This window comes from Cinclus cinclus, chromosome 1 (assembly GCF_963662255.1).
Source record: "Cinclus cinclus chromosome 1, bCinCin1.1, whole genome shotgun sequence".
Classification (NCBI taxonomy): Eukaryota; Metazoa; Chordata; class Aves; order Passeriformes; family Cinclidae; genus Cinclus; species Cinclus cinclus.
The window spans coordinates 64,567,383-64,590,225 of NC_085046.1; the positions used below are offsets into that span (position 1 = coordinate 64,567,383).

Here is a 22,843-nt window from a genome sequence, read left to right on the forward strand (position 1 = left end):
GAGGGGCGGGATATTTAACATCCAGTAGTTCGACTACACCAAGTAAGTCTAGGTTTTGCGAAATGCACTTCGCTTCCCAGAGGTCCCTCTAAGTAACGCGTCCCTAGGAGTCACTGCGGACGGGGACCAAAGCGCCGAGCGCTCCCACCGCAGCCAACAACGCGGCGCAGCCCTCAGCGCTCCCCGCGCCATGCCGGCAGCCGGCTCTGAGGGACGGATGCCCTCTGAGGGCAGAGGGGTTGAGCTGAGGGGTGACAGGGAGCACACAAGGGGTGCGTGACGAAGCGGAACACCCCGAGAGGCTGCGGGATGCCCACAAGAAAACCCACGACCCCCGACCGACCCCAGCCCGGCCGCCCCAGCGCTCCGCCCGCCGCCGGGGCGGGACGGGCCCGCGCATGCGCCGCAGCCGCGCCGCGCTCGGGCCGCGCCCGTGGTGCCGGGGGGCGGCGGGGGGAGCCCGGCGAGGCCCGGATTCCCTGGGGGACATTGATCCCGTGCCCAAATGTGCCCTTGTTTTCCTCTGGGACTGTGACGGAGGCCGGGAATTGAGCGCCGAGGTACGGCCGGGTGGGGGGAGCCTCCGGCAGGGCCTGCGAGGGAAGGTGCTCGGTCGGGGGCAGAGCGCGGCGGGTCCGCAGCCCGGGCCTGTGCGGCGCTGCTGCTTCACCGGGTGCGGCGCTTAAGGATAGCCTGAAAGCCTCTCTTGAGGCTGAAAATGCTGTAGTTGGAGACGGGACGAGTTAATTGCACACTAATGCACAGCACACTTCCAATGAGCTGGCTGAAGATTTGTTTCCTCCCTTTTTTTTCCCCCCCAGTTTATTGAAGACAGGTGTAAAGGTTGGAATATTGGTCATTTGTCTAACATGAAAATACAAATCCTAAATTCTGAGGGAGGAAATAAGCTACTTTCTTCCTTTTACCACTTAATAAATAAAAGGTTCTGCTGTTACAGTGCTAGTTTAAAATTATTAGAATAGTATTCCTGACTAATAGGTCATGCTGTTGTTTTTCAGATTTAATGTTCCAGTTCTGTGTCTCTCCTGTCATCTTTCCACAGGTGTTATGGGCTAGACTTTTTTTTTAATTTCTAAATAACACTAAATTCAGCTTTTTAAAATCTAAAAATGTAAATGAAAATCTGAAAATTTTCAAAATTAGTTGAGTGTCTGTCACATCTTAAGTCTGCTTTTTGACATGGCTGCAATGTAAACAGTGAGCACTCTGATCAGTGAACCCTTAAATACAGCATACCTGAATATCACAAGATATTCATAAGGATAGTGCAGGACTGGAATGTGTTGCAAGTAATGTTTTGAGATAATTATTAGGCCTATCTCAGAAAGCAGTGATTCAGTTGTTTGCTGGTTTGTTTTTTGCTGTCTGGTATTGGCCCTGATCCTGCAAAGCACTAAAAAGAGACATAATTTGAAACACAAATAGGTCTACTGGATATACAAATATAAATCTGTTCACTCCCTCTAAAATTGTGGCCTTTGTTTATATCTGTAAGTGCTTTGCTCCTGAGCTTTGGTTCCACAAGGAAAAGAAGGATTTAACTATAAAATCTTCTCAGTGCATCATTCACTGCTCTGTAGCCAAAATAAATTGTTTTTCTCCAAGTTTTGCTGTTGTCACCAGATGTAAAAGTTAAGATTGTTCTTAGCCCTTTGAGTTAGGAAACAGAACTTTCTCATGTTTGCAAGCCCGCAGTGGAGAGAGAATTGATAGTTAGAGGGTTGAACTGAATTGAAATGTCATTTACAGTTACTATGATACACAGAGCACTCACTGGAATTTACCTTTGTTTCCACTGCAGGGATGAGACATTAGTTTGGTTTTAGTGCTGGAATATAGTGCTGGAATATCAAGGCTGTGGCTGTTACAGCAGCTGGGGACAACATGAACATTTAATTCCTATCTGCAATTTAAGAAGAAACCTACACACTCAGCCTTATTCTTCCCTGTCACCCCTGTGCCACTGAGGCCAACACTGGCTTCTCCTTGCTTCTGATTACCTTGGCTGGTGAGTAAGAAACCTAATAATTTTACTTGCCAGGGCAGTATTCTACTTGAGTAGGGTTTTTGTATTTTGTAACTGTAATTTTTTGTATTAGTTTTGTAGTACAGGGTATGGTGTAAAATATTTTAAGTGTATCTCCAGCAATTTTAAAAAAAATATTTTTGAAAATGTGCATTATTTATTATGTGAGTAATTTCTTAAAATCCCCGAATTTTGTTTGTAAAATTGGTATCTTTAGACCTTGTTTAGAATAAATTACGTTTATGATTGTTCATGTTAGTATGTGACAAAAGAATCTTGGAAGATTTTCATACTCTGTGGGATTTATTAATACTGTAGAGACATAGGCAGTAAACTTTTATCAGTGTGTGAAATACTTGAATTTAAAGCAATAAGAATGTATTCCAGTATGTCTTCAGAGGAATTCTTTGTTTCTCCAGAAGGAATCAGTCATGGCTGATGACTCTCAGAGAAACTTCCGCTCCGTGTATTATGAGAAAGTGGGGTTTCGTGGAGTTGAAGAAAAGAAGTCGCTGGAAATTCTGTTAAAAGATGACCGTTTGGGCAAGTTGATTTCACTGTTTGCTTTAGTTCTTGGTGATTAGAGGATGGGGAGGGAGTAAAAGAAAATGTTTACCTGCTGCTGGGCTTAATACTTATTTAAGTTTTGCATCTTTTATCAATAATCTCGCAGTTATCGCTAGTAGACCTTTGATTTTCAACGATCTGGAAATCTGTTTTTTAAAACTATTAAAGATTTGTCAGCTTCCTTGTTTCTTCTTTTTTCCTTCACTCATTCTCTGTACTCAAGAAACTGAAAGATATTTAGGGAAGGCAGTTTTAATCTGAGAGTGCATCTTTCCTCATGCTGTCAGTTCCATCTAACTTCAAAGCAATGGAGATGTTACTGCTGTTGGTCCCTGAGGAGTGCCACATCTCTGACAGAACAGAAAGATAAATGTTGTCCCTTTAAAAAAGGCCTTAATTGTTTTGACACGCTTTACGGAATGCCTATAAAAATGGTCCAGTTTCCTCCTGATGAAACCTGGAGTAGTTTAAGTCAGGCCAGTGTGAAAGCAGTGAAAGCATTTGTTGATAGGGATTTTCAATCTGCAGCTTTTTTTGTTTGTTATACTTAACTGGGTCTGAGATGCAAACCTATTTATAACTATATTTAAATTTGCCCTGATTTCTTTTTTTTTTTAATTTCTTTACAGATATTGAGAAGCTTTGCACATTTAGTCAAAGGTTTCCTCTTCCATCCATGTATCGTATACTGGTGTGGAAAGTGCTTCTAGGTATGAAATATAACATGGAATATAGAATGTAGGAAGGTGCAATTTTTTCTCTTTGGTTTGTGGGCTTTTTTTTTCTTTGTTTGTTTTGGGGTTTTTTTTTGTCTTTAAAGAAGTAATCACATGGCTTATTCCATACTACCTTGCATACTGATACATATTTAGCCTACTTTTGTATCCACCTCGGATGCACAATGGCAATTATAAAATAAGTTTTTGAGAACTTTGCTGAAAAGTTCTAGGAGAGTGTGTTTCTGTATTTAACTTTATAACACTATCCAGGTACGTTTTTGAAATGGATTTGAAATGTAGATTATAAGAAGTCATCGATATCTGATAAGATATTCAGTTGTGCTCCTGAAATAACAGACAGTTAAGCTGAAGTAAAGTTGTGATTAATTTACAGTTGTGTTGATTTTAAAGAGAAGCTTCATGTTCTGCAGAATATTGGTTTCTTATGGTTTTGCTTTTAGCTTTGAATTGTATTTGCCATTGAAGAAGATACAAGGCTGAAGACAAGTTAATGGTAACCCCAGAAACTGTGGAAACCATAAATAGATTATATTTTTCCAGAAGGGCACTAGTCAGATGATTAATTAAAGAGTACTAATGACTTTGTGCTAACTGGTCAAATGCATTGTCAAGATAATGTTCACTTGGACACAGGAGGGGTTGAAAAAAAAATAGGAATATTTTAATTCATTTTTCCCCTCCAGTTTTTTACATTTTGAAAGCTGTGGCTTTGTATTCCTGATTATGTGGAATTGTAAGCTTTTTTTTTTTTTTTTTTTTTTTTTGCTAAGGTGGTAAATGAATAGTGTACAGAAGGGGCAATATCTGATTACAAAACTTGAAGTTCTTGGCGTTGAACTTAGAGTAGTCCTACTTGATAAAAGGCTCTGCCATTGAAAAGATTATTGTACCCTGGGCACTAGTGAAGCAGTCAGCATCCTTTAAAATATTAGTACTGGGAAATACAGCATAGGAGTTTCGGACAAGCAACTCGGTACAGAATCCTTCTGCCAAGATTATAATAGCAAAATATGTCTCTGGAAAATCGTGGCTCACTGCAGAGCCAGGTCTTCAGCTATTTTAGATAAAGGATCTTTGAATCATGATAACACAAAACACCTTCTGAATCAACTGCATGGAAAACTATACTGGTTCTTAAAAGTATTTTATATTTTAAACCCAGAGTGATTAATTTCACAGCTTGAAGTTGTTTCAGGGGAGGTTTAGGTTGGATGTCAGAATAGGCTTCTTTACCCAGAGGGTGGAACAGGCTCCCCAGGGAAGTGGTCGCAGCACCAAGCCTGGCAGAGCTCGAGAAGTGAACTCTGCTCTCAGGCACATGATGTGACTTTTTGGAATGATCTTGTGTGGGGCCAGGAGGGGGACTCAGTGTTCCTTGTGGGTCCCTTCAAACTCGCAATATTCTATGATTTCAAGTATTTGTACTGTCATTCTGTGACATGCCTTGGATGATCAGAGATTCAGGGACTTTTTTTACGCTGCATTTCAGTGTTAACAGTTGTTAGAAAAGCTAGTATTGAGAAGGACAGTGCAAAATATCTCTCCCTAAATGGCTGCAACCACAGCTCAGTCCATTTCTGGTGGGAGGTGTTCCATGACCTCTAAATAATGTTAGTAATTTAAGAAGGGAAGTCTATCCTGTCAGCAAAACTCTCTCAGACCTGTACCAAGGTTTGCTGATGTCCGAGGTGGCATGGTGTGTCAGCAAATGCCTGCCTTACCTTCTTATTCAAGGATGACTCATGATGGTTTCCAGGCACCCCTCTGTTGTTTCAGCTTCGTTTTGCCTGCCTAAGGTTGTCCTCTGTGTTTGAGGAGAGCAGGTGGCAGTATGTACATACAGTTATGATGTTGACTCTCTTTTGGCATGGCGTGAAAAATATCTTGCTTTCTTCCAGCTTTTGAAATGCAGACAGGTTTGCAGCTGGAAAAGAAAAGATAATTTTCTGTCTGATGTGTTTGTTCCTCAGCTCAGCCATTTCATGGTTTAACCACTTGTCAGGAATATTTTTACTATAAATGAGAGATAAAAGGAGCAGCTAGCTTGTTTCAGAACTTACTTTTGATGAATACTTTGTTCTGATGGGTTTCTACACTGGGAAAAATTCTGCTCCAATAGTGGTAGGGAAATGGCATTTTTTTGCCTAGGTGTATGTAAGTTTTTATTTCTGTTGAAGACTGTGACAGTTTTGCTTGAACATCAGTGCATGGCAAGACTATAAGTCTCAAGTAAGGGGAAGGACTGAGTGAAATGGTAAGTATCTCTTCTGGAGATGCTGTGTAATTTTCTTTGCCTTTTTATTTGCCTTTAATTTTTTTTTCTCCCAGGAAACTAGAAAAGATATTTACCTTGTGCTAAGAAAATAACAAATGTTACTTTACAAGTGACTATGTGGCATTCTTAAGTTTTAATCTTTAATTGATTCAACTGATTGGTTTTGGGTTTTAAATGTCACTTTAGGGAGAAATAATCTCTGATACAGTGAGTAAAGACTTTCCTGGCAGTAAAGTAAGTAAAGACTTTCCTGGCAGTAAAGTAATTAATACTGCAGTGAAGAATATCTTTGCATTACTTAATTTCATGTATATATTCTCTGTCATCTCAGACAAAGTGTAGAATTTGAGAAAATGAACAGCTAGTGTATATAAAAATCATTCTACACTGACTTAGTTTTCAAAATAAGTGGAAGCTGGGCACAAATACACAACTAATACTGTACTGAAGACTAGACAGGTGTAAAGAGTAACAAGGACGAAAAGTAGGACTCCTCCTTACAATTGTTTGTTTTCTCTTTTATTTTTTTTCCTTTTTTTTTTTAGGAATTATTCCTCCTCACCACAAATCTCATGCTTTGGTGATGAAGTACCGGAAGGAGCAGTACTGGGATATTCACCACGCTCTGCGTGTGATTCGGTTTATTAATGATTCTACCCCACAGGTTGATGTTTTTCTCCGCATACATCAACTGGAATCAGGAAAATTGCCTCGAAATGTAGCTTTCCCATTGGTCAGTGGCAATTTTAACAGTGTTTTAAATACAGTACTTTAATTGAACTTGAAACTACAAACCAGTGAGAAACTGGACTGCAAGTCACCCCACAAATGCTTGTAGATACACCAAGTAAGATGAATGGAAAACAGAGAATTACTAGTATAAAATATGGAACTTTAGTCAGAGTGTTTTTCTCTTTTCCTTCTTCTAAGTACTTATGTAAGATTTTATGCCTTAAAATCTCTTTTGTGCATTTTGCCTGCTAGGTTTCAAGCCTTTTGTACTCAAGGGCACTTCAGTCTCTTTATAGCACTGAAATGAAAATTACATCATCTTATTGGAACTCATAGGTTCTTACTTGTCCTGGAATAAGGGTAATTCAGATTCTGTACAAGCAGTGTTTTAATGCAAGTTGCATCAAGTGTTTCAGTTATGTTTTTAAATCTGGACTTTGGTGTACTGTCCTCCTTTTTTTTTTTTCCTTAGTCTGAACTGACCTGGGCTTTTGTCAGGTAATGCACAGAATTACCTGTGCTTTGAAGTAATCTGCTGTTCACAGTGTACACCTGTATGGTTAAACGAGGCTGAGACATGATGGTAAATTAGTAGTGTGATAATAAAAACAATGTGTGGTTCTTTCTTTTCTCCCTGAAATAGGAGGTGATGAATTGAGCCACAGAGCTTTCTAAGTGGATTTTGTCCTATAGTTAATTTATCTGTGTTCACTCTAGCCCACCTTAATTTGTAAATTTCATCTGTAATTGCAAATTTTGACATAAGTACTTAAAGAATTAAGTTCAAAATAAAAAAAAAGGCTCAAGTTAATATGGAAAATTTGTTAGTATTTAGAACTGGAGGATTAACTGCAGCATTGTCTTGTCAGAGAAGGGAGAATGTTTTCATACCCTTACCATTTCCTAGGAACGTGGCCATCCTACTCTGCAAATTTCCAGCAGGAAATTTCCTTTATCTTGGCATCAAGTGGGTTGAAAATTCTCCCTTGCAGAGCAGTATTGTCTTCTGAGCAAGTGTTTTGTTGGTGCATCCCAGAGCTGCCCTCAGCAGTGAGGTTTCATAGCGATGGTATTTAGCAGAGCCCCAGACATTAGTCCTGTAACTCAGGTTTGTTTTGCTGCTGCAGAAAGCATTTGTTCTCCTTTCAGTGCAGTCACTGCCCCCTTAAACTTATGTGAAGTTTCTCTTGGTAATAATGCAGGTGTTTTATTGTAGAGGCAGAGGGAGATAAAGAGATGTCATATTTATCTAAATACTTTGAAATATTTGAGTAACAAACGGAAGTCTGCTGAGTGTCTTGTGCATCCAAATACAGAGAGTTCAAGTAGGGATATGTGTGTATTGCAGCAGTCTGCAATAGTGTGGCAGAGACAGATCCCAGTAGTATTCAAGACTGTCTATGCACTGAAGGATATTTTGGTTTTAAAAGCAAGACAAGTCTTACTTGCTCTGTTTTAATATATGTCTGTCATCACCGTGCAGCCGCTGCCAGATGTCTTGTTTAAGAATGTCAGAACAGCTCTTTGTGTATGTTGATTCTTGCTTTTTCCACCAAAAAGCAGAGAAGAGGTGTGTAAGAATAATTTAAATCAGAATACTCCAATACTTCTGTGTAGTTCATTTTCTTCCGCTTTGTTTTTCAGGAACCTGAAGATGAAGTGTTTCTTGCTATTGCTAAAGCAATGGAGGAAATGGTAGAAGATCCTATAGAATGCTACTGGCTTGTCAGTTGCTTTGTGAATCAGCTGAACAGCAAGCACAAAGATTCATTACAACAACTGGTAAGGAAAAAATTTTTTTTTGTTTGTTTTTGCAAGGAGAAGCAGTCATAGAAAGCATTAATACAGGGAGACAACTGGAGCATCAGAAGTTATACCCTTGGATTCTGTTCCACCAGCTGTTTTGAGAACGGGGGGGAGGGGGGGGGAGTGCTTTTTGCATTGTGATTGTGCTGCCCTGTCTAATGTAACATTAGAAATTGCTTTTGTTTGCTATGTGGTAATTTCCAATTACCCTTTTTGTCTAGAAGTTACATTGTACCTAGTTGAGTTACATGTCTCACAAATTGGTCACTTAAGAATTTTCTTTAAACAATTTAAAATGTCAAAAGTGAAGAACATCTTGATGTATATCTGCTGCTTCTTAGGCTGCATCTCTGGCATTCATATGCTGCTCATTGAATGATAGACAAAGCAGAGTTTTGCTTTAAAAATGGAGCAGAGTATTCAGTCTTCAGAAAAACAGTATATTGCAAGTCAAGTTATTATAAAAAGTGGAGTAGTTTTCTTTTAGCACTGATCATTTAAATACTATAATAGAATATTCATTTTGAATTTCTGTCTTACTGATTTATTACAATCAAAATTTATTTTTATATGTATTTATCAAACTGTGAAAGCTATTATAATTCACCAAACGGCCTTAATGGATAAGGACCTTTTAGTTAACAATATTCTCTGAGGTAGAAGTATCGAGTACATGTGCACCAGCAATTGCTGAATAGAAATTTGCTGTGGAAAATTATGCACACCCTTGCTAGTTATTTTGGACCTAAGAAATAATTTTTAAACCTACCTCCTGTTTCTGTGGGTGGTACATTCAGCTATACCAGTTCAAAGGAGAAAGGAGTATTTTTCAAGTTTGAGTTTGTATGATATAAAGTGTGCCAAGTGTCTCTCTCCCTAACTTTTTTTTTTTTATACAATCAATGTACCAGGACTCAGTAGGTGAGAATATGGGCAAAGGAAGTGTTTTCTGCCTTTGGCAGCTGGAGTCCTTAGTAGTTCGCCTAACTATGACAAAGCATAAAGGTAGTGAAGAATTTATGAAAATGTGTATTGTGTTACATTAAAATTTACACAGGATGAGAAAATTATACACATGTTTATGCCTTAAATACTTAGAGTTTTTAAACAATAAATGTCCAGCATTTAATGGGTTGCATAGGGATCCGCTCTCAGAATTGATTTTTTGGGTTTTGCTGCATTGTGTGTAGATTTTTTTGATGTGTGCTAAAGTGATTAGGTTTGAGGTGAATGAAGCTCAATTTTACTTGTGAAAGTAGCAGTAATTAGTGCATGTTTAATCTCTGCATTGCCTTAAGCTCTGAAACACCTCCTTGCACTAGGGAATACTGTGTATCTTGGAAGTTCTGCTGGTGGTCAGCAATTTAAGGAAGCTGAGGTTGTTTCTTTGGTTAAATACAGAATTAGTTAATTGCAAAAGTCAGTAACACCTGCATTTTAGAACAACTAAAACAATGAAGGTACATTATTTTAATAAGTTATTTTGCACCAATTGAATTTTTTAGACAGTGCTTGTGTTACAATGTGCATTAACTATGAAGGTATTCTGATGTGAGTTACCTAAAATTTTCTAATTCTTTCTCAGCCAAAAATTCTGGAGCAGTATTTGAACGTTGAAGATAACAGACTACTGATGCATCTGAAGGCATGTGCTGCCATGAGCAAACTCCCCTATGATCTTTGGTTTAAAAAGTGTTTTGCAGGTTGTTTACCTGAGTCCAGTTTACAGAGGCAAGTTCTTTTACTTCTCTTTCTTTTTGTAACTGCATAGTAATTTCAGCTTTCTGTCATCACTAGCAGGCAAAGAACTTTCCATACTTTATCTTTAAGATTATGGTGTTAACTTTATTGCTAATTTGGAAATTATAATATTGGATTTAATTCTCCCTGTTACTGATACAAGATAATTAATCTCTGTGTGATCATTTCTCCCCCTGAAAATAAAAAGAATGGAACTATGTATTTCAGCTGATTCTTTTGGACACTTAGTGCCTCCTAGGATGTAGAACTCCAAACCCTGTCAGTGTTTATGTAGCTGAATGGTAGTCAGGTTTTGGGCTTCTTGACAAAAATCTGTGCTTAGAGAGTGACTGTAATATTGTGTTAGTGTTAGATGAAAAAGATTTTGGGAATGTGTATGGGTTTTGGCTGGGGTAGAGTTAGATTTCTTCAGAGTAGCTGGTATAGGGCTGTGTTCTGGATCACAGGGGTGTTTTAATTCCCGCAGAGTAGCACTTACACAACATCATTCTGCTCCTCACCAGCAAGGAGGCTGGGGGTGCACAAGAACATGGCTGGGAGGGGACCCAACCAGGACAGCTGACTCCAGCTGACCCAAGGGATATCCCATTCCACGTGGAGTCATGCTCAGCAATTAAGCTGAGGAGGAGGTTGGCAGGTGGGAGCACTTGCTTGGGGACTTGCTGGTCATCATTTGGGGTGGTGAGCAACTGTTCTCAGTTGCATCACTTGTCTCATGTTTTATTTTCCTCTCTTTGTTATGTTTTTTTCCCCTCTTCCTTACAGTATTCTGGAAATTAATACTTCTTTTTAATTATGAAACTTCTCCACCCGCAAATTTGTTTCTTACTTCTACCCTTCTGATTTTCCCCCATCCCACTGCTGGAGGTAGTAAACGAGTTGCTCAGTTGCAGGCTCAGTTGCTGGCTGGCATTAAACTATAGCAGAATATTTATTTTAAAAAGTTCTAGGGCAAGTTGAATATTACAAAGTTAATGAAATAGTGGATTGTATCAGGATTCTACAGTTAGAAAAAGGTTGTTGAGCTTTTAAAAGGGAAAATTCTTGTGCATGACACTTCACTGAAGGGCTTTTGAAATGAAGCTTGTGTGATTTCTCTAGTTCTGCTGCCTGAAAACTCTTGGAAAGCAGGAAATTCAAGCTCAATGTAGAGAAACATCTTTCTGCATTAATAAGAGTTGCTGATAGCTGAACAGGACGTGGCATGGGGAAAACAATGGTGTCATTTTCAGCTGTCTGAAACTTTGAGGAGTAACAGTGTTCAAGGGCAATTTTACTTTGAGGGAATCACAGGACTTCAGTGGCTAGAATAGGAGCCTAGCATGGAAAGGGTGCTTTGCAAATTACTTTGTAGAAAATGCTTTTATGGTGATAAAGTTGTTCATAATCTGAGTAGTGGATGCAGTGTTTGTTTATCTGGGACTTCATGTTCCATGGAGGAAAGTGGAAAGTGGCTGTTTTTAAGTAAGTTTTATTTACCCTTATAAGAGTAGGAAGATTTTAGGGAACAAGCTGTAAGATTAGAAAGCATGCTCTCTGCTCTTGCTGGACCATGGTCTTTGAGGTTCTATGGGTTTTACTGTTGCCAAGGATTATGTTTGAGAGAAAACATTTTGTTAAGGATTAGACCTTTAGGTGCAACATGGTAGTTGTTACATTGCAAGTTCTTCTCATCAAGCACCCCTAGGGCTCCAAAATAGTCCTGTCTGCTTAGTGATTGTGATTTGGTGGTTGAAAGCTTTTATACCTCTGTGACTGCAGAAATAATGTAAGCATGCATAGTATAGGATGTTTATTACAGTTTAGAGCTCATGTGATTCAATTTTTTTAATGAGATCTTATGGCTGTGAACAAGAGCTGAGAGAGGAATTGATATCAGAGCAAATTTTCTCTTGGAAAATGAAGGGGTATTTCTTAAAATTTCTGTTGAAAAGTGAAAATTTAATGGAGCTGTGTCATCCTGATGGTGTAAAAGGAAATACCTAATTTTGGATAGGATTTTGATTTCATATTTCATCATGCCAGAATATTTGGTTTCAAATTGAAAATCGTTTCAAATGTCTACTATTTTGAATCAGATTTATTTAAATGAAATATTTTGTCTAATCAGCATACATCTTTAACATTCCCATATACTCTTGTACATTACTGAAATAGAATGTTTTGATTATCTGGGTTTTTTTAGTACATTTTTCCCACCTGGAAGAGGTCAAAATACTGGCTTTTTGTATCACTCTGGAGTAAAAATAAATTTCAGTGTTGGTACTTCTGATGGCAGAGCAGTCCCTTTTCCCAACAGTTCTTGTGGGAGCATGATGAAAGTGCACTTTGTCTTGGCAGTTTAGGTTTGTGAATTATTCAGTTGCAATCATAATGGCTTTATTCGCTGAGGAAATAACATACTTCATGGGTAGTATGTGACAGATGAACTTAATTAATGCTTGGAGATTCAGTCTGGATTAGGATCTAGAAGCCCCAGTGCTTATCTGAAATGCATCCAAATGTCAGTTTGAAACTGCTGAGGTTTGAAGGTCGCCAGTTCTCCTGTGAATTTTACTTACTTTCTCGTCAAGTGAGAGATTATCTGAACACAGTCTTTCATGATTTGTTTTCACTTAGGATTTAGCATTGCATTTCTTAGAGAGGCTGCTTGCTTTCTATGAACTGTAGTCTCCTCTGCCAAGCAGATAAATCTAAATTTCATGGTTTTGTTTGTTTGTTTTTCTCTAAGGTGTACAAGACTTGTACATGCTGCGCAGAAATTTTACCTGGTAATGGTGAGATGAAGTTGTACAATATCAGTATCTGACAGGCATTGCCACTCAGTGTACATACTGGTTTATAGCACACTTTGAGTTACACCATAGATAAAACTTGTGCATCAGTTTAATTCAAGTGGGCTTGGAAAATACATGCAGACAGCTTTCATGTGGAAACTTTGCTTTGAGCTTATGCAGTGTCTAATACACTTGGCATATTATGTGATGAGCTTCTTAACAAACTTCTCAAAGGTAAAAGGGAGGAGCAGGCTGGCCATTCCAAAGACTCTGTATCCCACCTGGAATATAGACAGAGTGCTTCCTGGAATATGAAACAGCCTGTAGCAGAGGTTTGAGAGGCACAGAAAGGTGTGCTTCTCTCTTGAGACAGGGAGAGAACTGGCTCACACCTTTGTTTTCATACTCATCATTGCCCTGTTTGTTTGATTTGTGCAGCAGCATATCTGCTCATCTGTTTGGTAAGCCCATGCATGGAAAGCTTTCCAGTGGTGCTGTGAGGGCCCTCAGCTGGAGATCCCTGCTCTTAAACCTTGGGGTCCTGTTTGTGGCTTCAGCTCTAGAGGCAAAATGGCACTTTGGCTGCCAGTTTAATCTGGCACTGTCAGCCCAGATGATCCAGCGTAAGCAGTGCAGCTTTGCAGTTGTAATTGTGAATGAGCTGGGCATTTTTTACAGCTTAATGATGCCACTCACATATCAGACACCTGCCTAATGTTGTTTGTACTCTGCACTGAAGGCTTGCATTGACTGGGTGGTGTTAGGTTATTAGTCTCTGGTGACTTGGTTTGGTCATTCTCCTGAAATCTTACGACTTTCAAATGGCACTACCTCATGTATTAATATAATTTTGTAGTTTTACATCTGTGATCTCTGTGCCCTGCATAAATTACATTTAGTTGTGAAAATGTAAGTCATTTGTTAACAGAAACAACAGAAATATGGAAAATGCCTTAATTTTGTTGCGGAGCAGGAGGGCATAAGAATGTGGGCTGCTCTTACAGAGAAATTTAATTCAGTTTGCTTTTGTCTCAATGAGCTGATTCCCAGGTCTGCAAACGGGTGGGCACAGGATCATGATAGATCAGGGTGAGATTTGTGTGAGCCTCATCATGTCCCTTCATGCTCAGTTACCTCTGGAAGGACACCCAGAAGTGCAGGCAGAGGAGAAAGCATCTGTTCTTTTTAGATCTCTCTTGCCTGGATGGCTGGAGGACCAGAACCAGGAAATAAGGTTGAGTGTGTTTTCCCTGCAGTGCAGGGGAAAACTGTGAGGTTAATGGTAATATATCAGAAAAAGAGAGAGAAGCAGTGCTGTGATGCCTCTTGTGTATTATTGCACTGTAATGGTGCAGGAACCTCAAGAGAGTGCCTGGAGAATGGCATCCCTTCACACACAGGTGCACACAGAGTGAGTCGTATCTTGTCTATAGAAGAAGCTCAGTGAAAAGTAAATGGTTTAATTTGCATAATTCTTGGCATGCTCTTTGCCTTTATAGCTTCCTATTTATTTTTTTTTCTTGTGTTTGTCAATACTGCTTTATTGTTCAAGAAACACCTGCAAGAGTGTTCCTGTGGTTAATTGAGCAGCTGTATTTCACAGAGGGTGATAGTCACGCAAAACAGTGAATTTCATTCAGAATATGTATTTCTTTTTCTGCATTTGTGAGTAGGGCTTTAGGCACAGTTTATAGCTCTTATAGTTTCCCCATCTCCAGGAGTGTCAAAGAACAGGTAAAAAGTTGCAGTCTCTAGCAGTAAACTTGACCTTAAATGATTGCTATTAAAAAGGTGAAAGCAGGGAACCTGTTGCCATCAGTAGATACACAATGTATAAAGACTGCTGTATTAGAATATAATCATCAGAAAAGGTGTCTCCTTGAAGCTGCTGTGTTTTTTTTCCACTTTTGTCAGTTAGTGTTGTTCCTGGCTCTGCTGGTACAGACAAGGTGCTGACTGTTGATCAGTGTTGCACAGTCATTCCTGATTACTGTCACTGGTGGAGTTGTATTGAGAGTAACAATAGCTGGAAATGTTAAGGGAAAAATATTGCAGCAGACACAGCTGGTTAGTGCTGACATCTCAGTCAGTTTTCTGTGCACCATCTTCCAAAATTTGTTAAGACACTGGTGATTTAGATACTGCATCTCTTTTGCCATTGTTAAAATGTTTGTTCTGGAATCAGACTAAATAATGCAGGAAAACAACAGAGTGTTTTCTGAGAATAGCATGTAACCTAATGTAATTTTGGAGACTGAAGTCAGAAGAATTGGAAGCCAAATAATGAAAGAGGACTGGGTATTTTATAATAAGATTAGTAAGTTTGTTTTCAAATTAACGTGAGCTTTAATAGGAACTTTAAAAATTATTTCCTGTCTTTGAGGTCTGCTACTCTCTGTAATTGTCACTTGTAATTACAGTTCTGATGCGCATGAAACGCACGGGGAAGTTCTTCTTGTGTTCTAAACAGGTGTGTTTCTGAAGGAAAATGCTGTATAAGTAAACAGGGGTGATCTGTACAGTGTGGAACAGAACTGTTGTTTCAGTTTTCTCATATTGTTGCTTAAAGCTTCCTAGATCTGACTTCAACAGCAAAGTAGTATAGTAGTATTTGCAGTGATCATTTGTCTTGGGATGCTTGAACCACAAAATAAGCAGTAAGGTTTTGATCGTGGAGTGTGTGTCATTCCTGTTGGGATTATACTAATTGTTCAATCATAGCAAGACAGGGAATTAAAACTAAATTGCAACGGGGAAAGAAATTGGCTGTGCCTTTTTTCCCCCCCATCAGTCCATGTGGGGTTTTTGTTTCCTTCTACTTGCAGAGTAGTCATGAGGGTCTTACACATTTGTTTTTCTCCTTTCTTTGTTATAAGTTAAAATCTAGTCCTTTCTTTGAGTTTGTGCCTGTTGCCTCAGATCCCTTCACTGGGCATGATTGGAAAGTGCCTGGCTCCACCCTTTTTGCACTTTCCCTTCCAGTACTTGTTTACATTGATGAGATTTCCCAGATACCTCTCTTCTCCAGGCTGAGCAGTCCAAGCTCTCTCACCTTTCCTCATAGGAGTCCCTTCATCATCTCAATGGCTCCTGGCTGAGCTCTCCCCTCTTAATTCTTTGTGTAAAAGTGTGATCCTACACTTCAGCTGTCAAAGTTCATGTTGTGCCTGCATTTTGTTCTCCTGGTATTCAGGGCTGAAGGACAAATTCTTCTGAGAGAGGTCATACAAAAATTGAGTTGTCCCTGGAATGAGCACACCCACAGGTCCAAATTTGTAGATGGGCTGCAGAAGGTGTTTTTCGGTTGGTGTTACTATATTCAGAAATTACAGAGGATAGTGTGTGATCTTTGTTCCCCCATGTTTTTATTTGGAAGGCGAAATACTTTTAACAAGTGTCCAGAAGGAGCAAGAACTGTAATCCTCAGAAACTCTTTCTTATACAGCTCTTAAAATTCGGAAACTAAAAATAATGTGAACCCATAAAAGCAGCCATCTGACAGATGGTTTCACACTCTTTGTGTAATCTTTTATCCCAAGTCTCTTGAGCTGGGCCTGAGAGAGAGCTGCTGGATGAAGGATAATTTCAAATTGTTGCAGGCAGTTTTGGTAGTGATGATCTATATTAATACTCATCCAAGTTCTGTTGCTGAAGCCTTTGGACGCCTGCCCTTCAGGTTTTCTTAGGACAGTGAGGTACAGGTACAGTTTCACACGAAAGGTAGGAGTTCTTAGGTATTTCTGGGAGTGTCTGTGCACAGTGCGATGGATTGGAAGACTTAATAGTTATTCCTTGTGCCTAATTTTAAACATCATGGACTATATCCTGCTGATAGGTCATATTTGTATCTCATGCAGCAGTGACCTGGAATATTTACCTGCTTGAGCTGCAGTAGTTCAGTATTACATCCCTTTAAATTTTTAGCAATTTAGCTGATTTAAGGATATCTTTTGTGGGGCATGCTAACAAAGTCAATTTCTTCTTTTTTTGCACTAGGAAAAATTCTCATCTTTACCACACACACTGGTAGCTGTGTAGTCCAGCAGAGTAGTTGTTACACAGCCCAGGCTGTTAAGACAACATTTGCTTTTTGTATTTGAGCTTGTAAACAGTTCAATTTCTAAACAGCAACACACCATATTAGTACATAGCAATTACTGCTTGCCACCCCTCTGTTCTGTACAGGTTGAGGAGTTGATAAAATATCTTCTGTTTATCCTGACCCAAATAATTCAATACACTGAATACAATGAATACATTCAATAATTCAGAAAAATAATCTGGATAGAGATGGTCATACAAAGGTTGTTCTAGCAGAGAAATAAGCAGATAAACACTGCAGTAATGTTTACTGATTCCTTTTCACTTTCTTGTAGAGTTTGGGACAAAGTTATAAGTGGATCCTGCAAGATTCTTGTGTTTGTTGCTGTGGAGATATTACTAACCTTTAAAATTAAGATAATAGCACTGAATTCTGCAGAAAAGATCACACAGTTTTTGGAAAATGTAAGTACTCTAATTACACTTTGCATTACTTTTTGTAGCTTATAACTGTTTCTGCCTGAATCACTTGCCTACTGCAGATGTACCAAAAGATAATATTACATTACTGAGAGCAGTGTAACAGTACCAAGGTGAAGGGGTAATGCTCAGCAATGAGAATAATAACTTTTTTCTGTCAGGAGTTAAGCTTCCATAGAATGAAGTGATTTTTAGGCTTGGGGATTTATCATCTGTGTTTGTACAGACTTAACATTCCTTGTGATACTAGAGGGTTTTTCTGTGAAGGTAAGTGCAGGTCAGGTTAAGTTATTTTTTCTGGAGGCTTCGTAGAAGGGTTGGTCTCTGGCACGGTTTTTTTTTTTTTTTTGCACCTTGCCGGAGTGCGAATCTGTAGAATCAAGGTGTGTTTCCTGTTGATGTGAGGATGGGAACCTGACCCTGAGCCTTCCTGACCCTGAATAGTAACGAGCCATGCCAGCAGGGCTGTATGTTCCCAGTGTAACCCAGGTGAGTTACATGAGATACAGTTTGTGCTCATGGATAGGCAGTGTGAGTCATGCCTGGTGTCACGGATGTGTGAAGTGTGAGATGCCTGCAGCATTTTGGAAATAAAAGCTTTTTGTCCAAAACCTGGATGTCATATGGTGTGTCCAGGACTGGTGGGATGAGAGGACAAGGAGATGGGATTCTAGTTTTGTTTTCTTTTTAATGAGGAGATAAAATCTGAACTGGAAATTCAGAAGCTTTATTTTGAACAAAACAGTGTGAATGGAGTGCTCTGAGCAGGCACCTTGCCCCAATCTTTTGCAGATTCCTCAGGACAACACCGATGCCATTGTCAGCAAAGCTGTGGATCTGTGGCGCACACACTGCGGGACTCCAGCACACTCAGTCTGAGAACTGTCTTGGCTTGTGAGAGACTTGTGTGGGGAAAAAAAAGACTTTTGAAAATACATTTTACCACCCTTTCCTCATCCTAGTGTGATGTTCTTCATTAACCCTTTGGTGTAAAGATGCTATTAAAGCATGGTGACCAATATGTAAATATTTTTCAATAAATACAGATGGAATGAAGATACGTATGGTGAGGTGATGATATCTACTTGTTCATCCAGCTACACTGTTTTGATTTCACAGTGTGCTCTCTTGCTTTTCCAGAAGTAAACCTAACTCTTGAAGCAAGGTAAATAGATATACTTGTAATTTAAAAATGTTTCAGTAGGCCATCTTGTACTGGATATAACTAGTTACTACTTGGAGGTGTTTTTACAGTGAATTTACTGAATGTCAGCCTGCTGGGTGGTGAACAAGCCTGCTTTGGCTAGAAATGTAATTGTACTCTTCTAACAGTGTAAATTTTCAGATAAATGAAGCTTCCCAAATCTGAGGTACAGGACACCACAGTGACCAGAGGTGACATCCTTTTCTGATACATTCTTTTTATCTGTCAGACAGTTTTATATGGCTGTAACTCCTTTGTTCTTCATGGAGGATATTCCAGAGAAGCAGATTTATGCAGTTTTGGAGAAAATCAGTGGGATGAGCCAATATAGTTCAGAATTAACAGCCCGGTAACCAATGCCTCTGCTGAGTGCTTGGCTCGAAACTGTTGTAATTTGATGCTTGTTTGGTTTAAATTTCAAAATTAACTCAATGCAGAAATGTAATTCATGATGTAAGTAGAGTGATTAGCCATAGATAGAGATTTACTGGGGAACTGATCTTTTTTATAAAAGTGTAAAATTCTGTTTCTACCAGTTGGCTAGACCAGGGAATTGTACATGAGAATGTGTTGCTTAGCTGTTATTTGGCTCAAATTGGTGCTCAGTGTGCTGAATGCCAAGGATGCTCATTGCCCTTGAAGAGAGTGTGTTTAGCTTGCACTCGGTGTTGTGCAGATGAAATGTTCTAGAAATGTTGTGTTTTAAACTGGGTCAGGTTTACTTTGCAGCACATTAAATGGGGAAGCCTGGGACTTGGCTGGAGTTACCCCTAAGATCCTGGGGAGGTGATCTCTGCTGGATGCTGAGACCTTGCTATTGGTGTTCATGTAATGCCCAAGTTCAGCCAGTTCAGGAAAAGCGTGTTCGTGTCTGCTTTGGAATCCACTGTTGTGCCTGCACTATGGTGTAATCCATGGAGTTCACTTCGGATGGACGTTTGTTTTTCCTAATGCTTGCAGGGGAGCTGGGTGAAGTGCACCTTGAGAGGGGAGTTCTGTTAACAGCAGCGTGGCATTCTGTAACATGCAGTGCACAAGTGTTTCAAGTAACAGCCGCGGGTGTGGTCTGGGAGATTGCCGGTGTGAAGGATTCCCTCCCGGCTGCACAGCCAGTTCACAGAACCCCAAAGTTGTGTGTGTGCTACTGGGACCTTTACACGGCAGATTACTTGGTCATTTAAAAACAAGCAGCAACGACACTGAAGCTGTTCAGCTGTTTCAGCTGAAAGGGAATCAGTAACTCATATTCTGTGAAGAGAGGTGCACTGAATCGGGATTAGAAATGCCAGTCAGTGTAACTGCTTCCAGACTTGCCAGTGAGTGTTCCTCCAATTACTGTTTGATTGAAGGTTCCAGAAGTTGTTTTTGTTTGTTTTTTTTTTTTTAATTTAAAGAAGCCTTTCTCTTTCAGTAGGCAGGCTTGGAGCTGCACAGAAGAGAGAGATCAACTTTTACAGAACCATCTGGAGTCTGCATGGTCTGATGCCCCTGCCCAAGCAGGGCCACCTAGAGCTGGTTGCCCAGGATCAAGCATGTCCATGTGGCTTCTGACTGTGTCCAAGGAGAGGGGGTCTAACACCTCCTTGGGTAGCCTGTACTTGATCATCCTCACAGTAAAAAAAGTTTATTTCCACATGAACAGCAATTTTACTTAAACATCCCATTTTATGTGGGATGGATCCTCAAATGCTGCTCCACTGTAATGTCCACCTGAAGTCTTGTGTGTAGCTTTTTCAGTTCCATTCGAAGAAGGATCAGGAGTGTTTCTTTAATGCAGAGGTCATTATTTATTGTGGGCTATGCTGAAGAAGGGGAGCTCTCGAGAGAGTGCATGGTGGTTTAATGCCATGCTTCCTTCACTGCTGGTGAGAGGCATTTGTGTGTCCCACAATGGTTCCATTCACAAACTTAAGCTGTGGATTTATGAAGCAGTCAGCTTATGCAGAAGATGCCCTGAATTCCCAATAGACTGGAAGTATGAATCTGGCTCACTTTGGCTCAGTTAATTTTCTTGGTTGCTCAGTTCCTTATACACCCAGTGTAACATAAAGCTTTAGCTCAGAGCCCTGCTTCCCAAGGGAGCAGAATGGCAAAATGGGAGCTTCCAGTGCCCCCAGCATGCAACAGTCGGGAAAGTTGAGGCAAGGTACCTCTAAAGTCCCAGCCTGGAGCAGAGTCCCCTGTTAGGGAAGCCTGGGTCTGTCCCTCCAGACATTGTCACCAGCCTGCGGTTGGTGGCAAGCATTCTTGGACCTCTTGAGCTAAACCAGTGCAGTAGATGTGATGTCCAACTTGGCACTTCTAATGGGAAGTCCAAGTTTGGTCATTTATCTACTATGGACAAGTAGTTCTAACATAGAATGTTTTGATGTTGCACATAGTTGAGCCTCCCACTGAAATCTTTGGCTAAATAAGGTGAGGAAGGGATTATCTTTGCTATTTGTTTTCGGTTAACCTCTATGTCACTCAGCAGGTACATAACAAGTAACCTTATGTTAATTTTTCCTGAGAAGCTTGAATATGAGGTATTTTTCCTTTATTTACATAGTTTCTCCTTGACTGGCTGAGTATGTAACTGCTTGCTGCATGCTTGCTTGTTCATTTAGAACCCAACAAGTGTTGGGTTGTTTGTGTTTTTCCTTCATGCTTTTGTTTTTCCCCAGAGACAGCACTGAAGTATTCACTTTGGACAGTGAAAGCTCTCCCCCTCAAGCTTCACCCTGCCAAATATCTTCATGGGCTTTGCAAACAAGAAAAATAGGCTTAACTCGATCCAGTTCTCCCCTCAAACCATTCTTTTCTCCAGAGAGGTTTGGAGTGGTGCCACATTTCTGTGCTCTCCCGTGCTGCACGCACCAATTCTTTTCCAGCTGATGTCCAAATGTGATGGAAACTCCAGATAAGCAAAGTAATGGCAGATGTCAGAGGATGATGCTTGAAAACTGATGAATGGTATGTGTTTTATTAAGGGGCCTGACTGCATGGAAAGAAAAGCAGGAGAGCATGGAGACAAAAGTAGCTGAAATACAGTAATTCAAAGGCTCATAAAGTAACAGTGATACAGAGCAGAGTTCTGTGGACAGGAGATCAGTTGTCATCTCCACATGGGACAGCTTCAATCAAAGATGTCCTTCTGAACACCACTGCTCCTGTGGCACAAATTTACCTAAAAGCCAAGCATTCTGCTACTCAATCCTGTAAGCAGCTTTGTACCGTTTGAAGGCACTGCTGGCTCGTGTGGCCTGAGGGTGCTGTTGCACTGCCTGCACCTTGCCCTCACAGCCGCACCAGAAGTTCCCACTGCTCAGGAGCAGGGCAGCTGCTTTGTCCCACACAGACCAGGGCATGGCCACGCTGTTGTTTTTGGGCTTGGTTGTCTGGGAACCGTGATCCAAGGAGCAAAGGGGAGAAAAGAAGGTGAGGAAGATGACGGCAAAGCAATCTAGCCCTATGCCTGTGCTAAGGGCACTGAGCTCTTAGCCAGGCACTGCCAAGCAGCAGAGTGTGTTTGTACAGGTGTGTCTGTTAAATGGAGAATTGATTTTTTTTTTTCCCAGCCTTCTCCGTTTTCTGCCTACAGATGGCATTGGATTGCAATTTGACTGCCAGTAATTACATGGACTTCACTGAAGACACACACATCCCTTCATTTAGACTGATTTTATGAAATGCTTCCATTAAAACATAACCCGTCCCTTTTGTAGAGGTCTCGGTGCAAGAAATTGGCCTGTGTTCCCACATTCCCTGTACTCTCACCAATAATTTTCCTGTTAAAGCACAGAAATTACCATATGTAACTAAACCACTATATACTGTTGCTATGGAAGCCATAGCTTGATGTGGGGGAAGGGGATCTTTAGTCACAACCTACAATTTTGTTTATTTATCCACATCTCACAGGATAGCCACAAACTCCTTGGCTGTCAGAGTTGAAATACATACCAAGACACACAAACAAGGATTGTGAGGTAAGTGGAAAGTCACCCAGATGGAAGCAAACCAAAAAAAGCCCAACACCAGAGTTTTGATCCTGTCAGCAAGGGAAAGGAACAAATTCTGGCCAGTTAAAGTTTTAATTTTGTGTAATTGAAAATCTCTGTGTGTCAGGGGAGGGGAGCTGCTCCCAGCTGCCACTTAGAGTGAAGATGCTGGGTGTCACTCGTCTGCTCAGGGTCAGAATGTTTGCACCATCAGTTCCAAACACTACAGAGCCCCAGCAGAGCTGTCACCCTTTCAGGAGGCCAGTGAGCCTGTTTGAAGGTATGTGCTTATTCTTGTGAAAGCTTTACCTCCTCTTTTCACTACACGGAGGCTTCAACTTGTTACCCACTGAAGCTACTTGGGGAAGAAGGGTAGAAAATAGGAATATGTGATACGGATGTGCAGGAATGGCCCCTCTGCTGAACAGAAGCA

The 22,843-nt window shown here is 40.3% G+C and overlaps 1 protein-coding gene across 1 annotated transcript; it reads left to right on the forward strand.

The window, feature by feature from the left end:
* Positions 1 to 1,832: 1,832 nt before the first annotated feature.
* Positions 1,833 to 18,212, forward strand: TBC1D7 (TBC1 domain family member 7). The gene is made up of 8 exons (XM_062489707.1): positions 1,833 to 2,029; positions 2,467 to 2,590; positions 3,244 to 3,324; positions 6,175 to 6,362; positions 8,006 to 8,143; positions 9,753 to 9,898; positions 17,082 to 17,211; positions 18,019 to 18,212. The coding sequence occupies exons 2-8, from the start codon at positions 2,479 to 2,481 to the stop codon at positions 18,103 to 18,105; spliced, it is 882 nt and encodes a 293-aa protein (XP_062345691.1). The 5' UTR covers positions 1,833 to 2,029; positions 2,467 to 2,478; the 3' UTR covers positions 18,106 to 18,212.
* Positions 18,213 to 22,843: the final 4,631 nt, after the last annotated feature.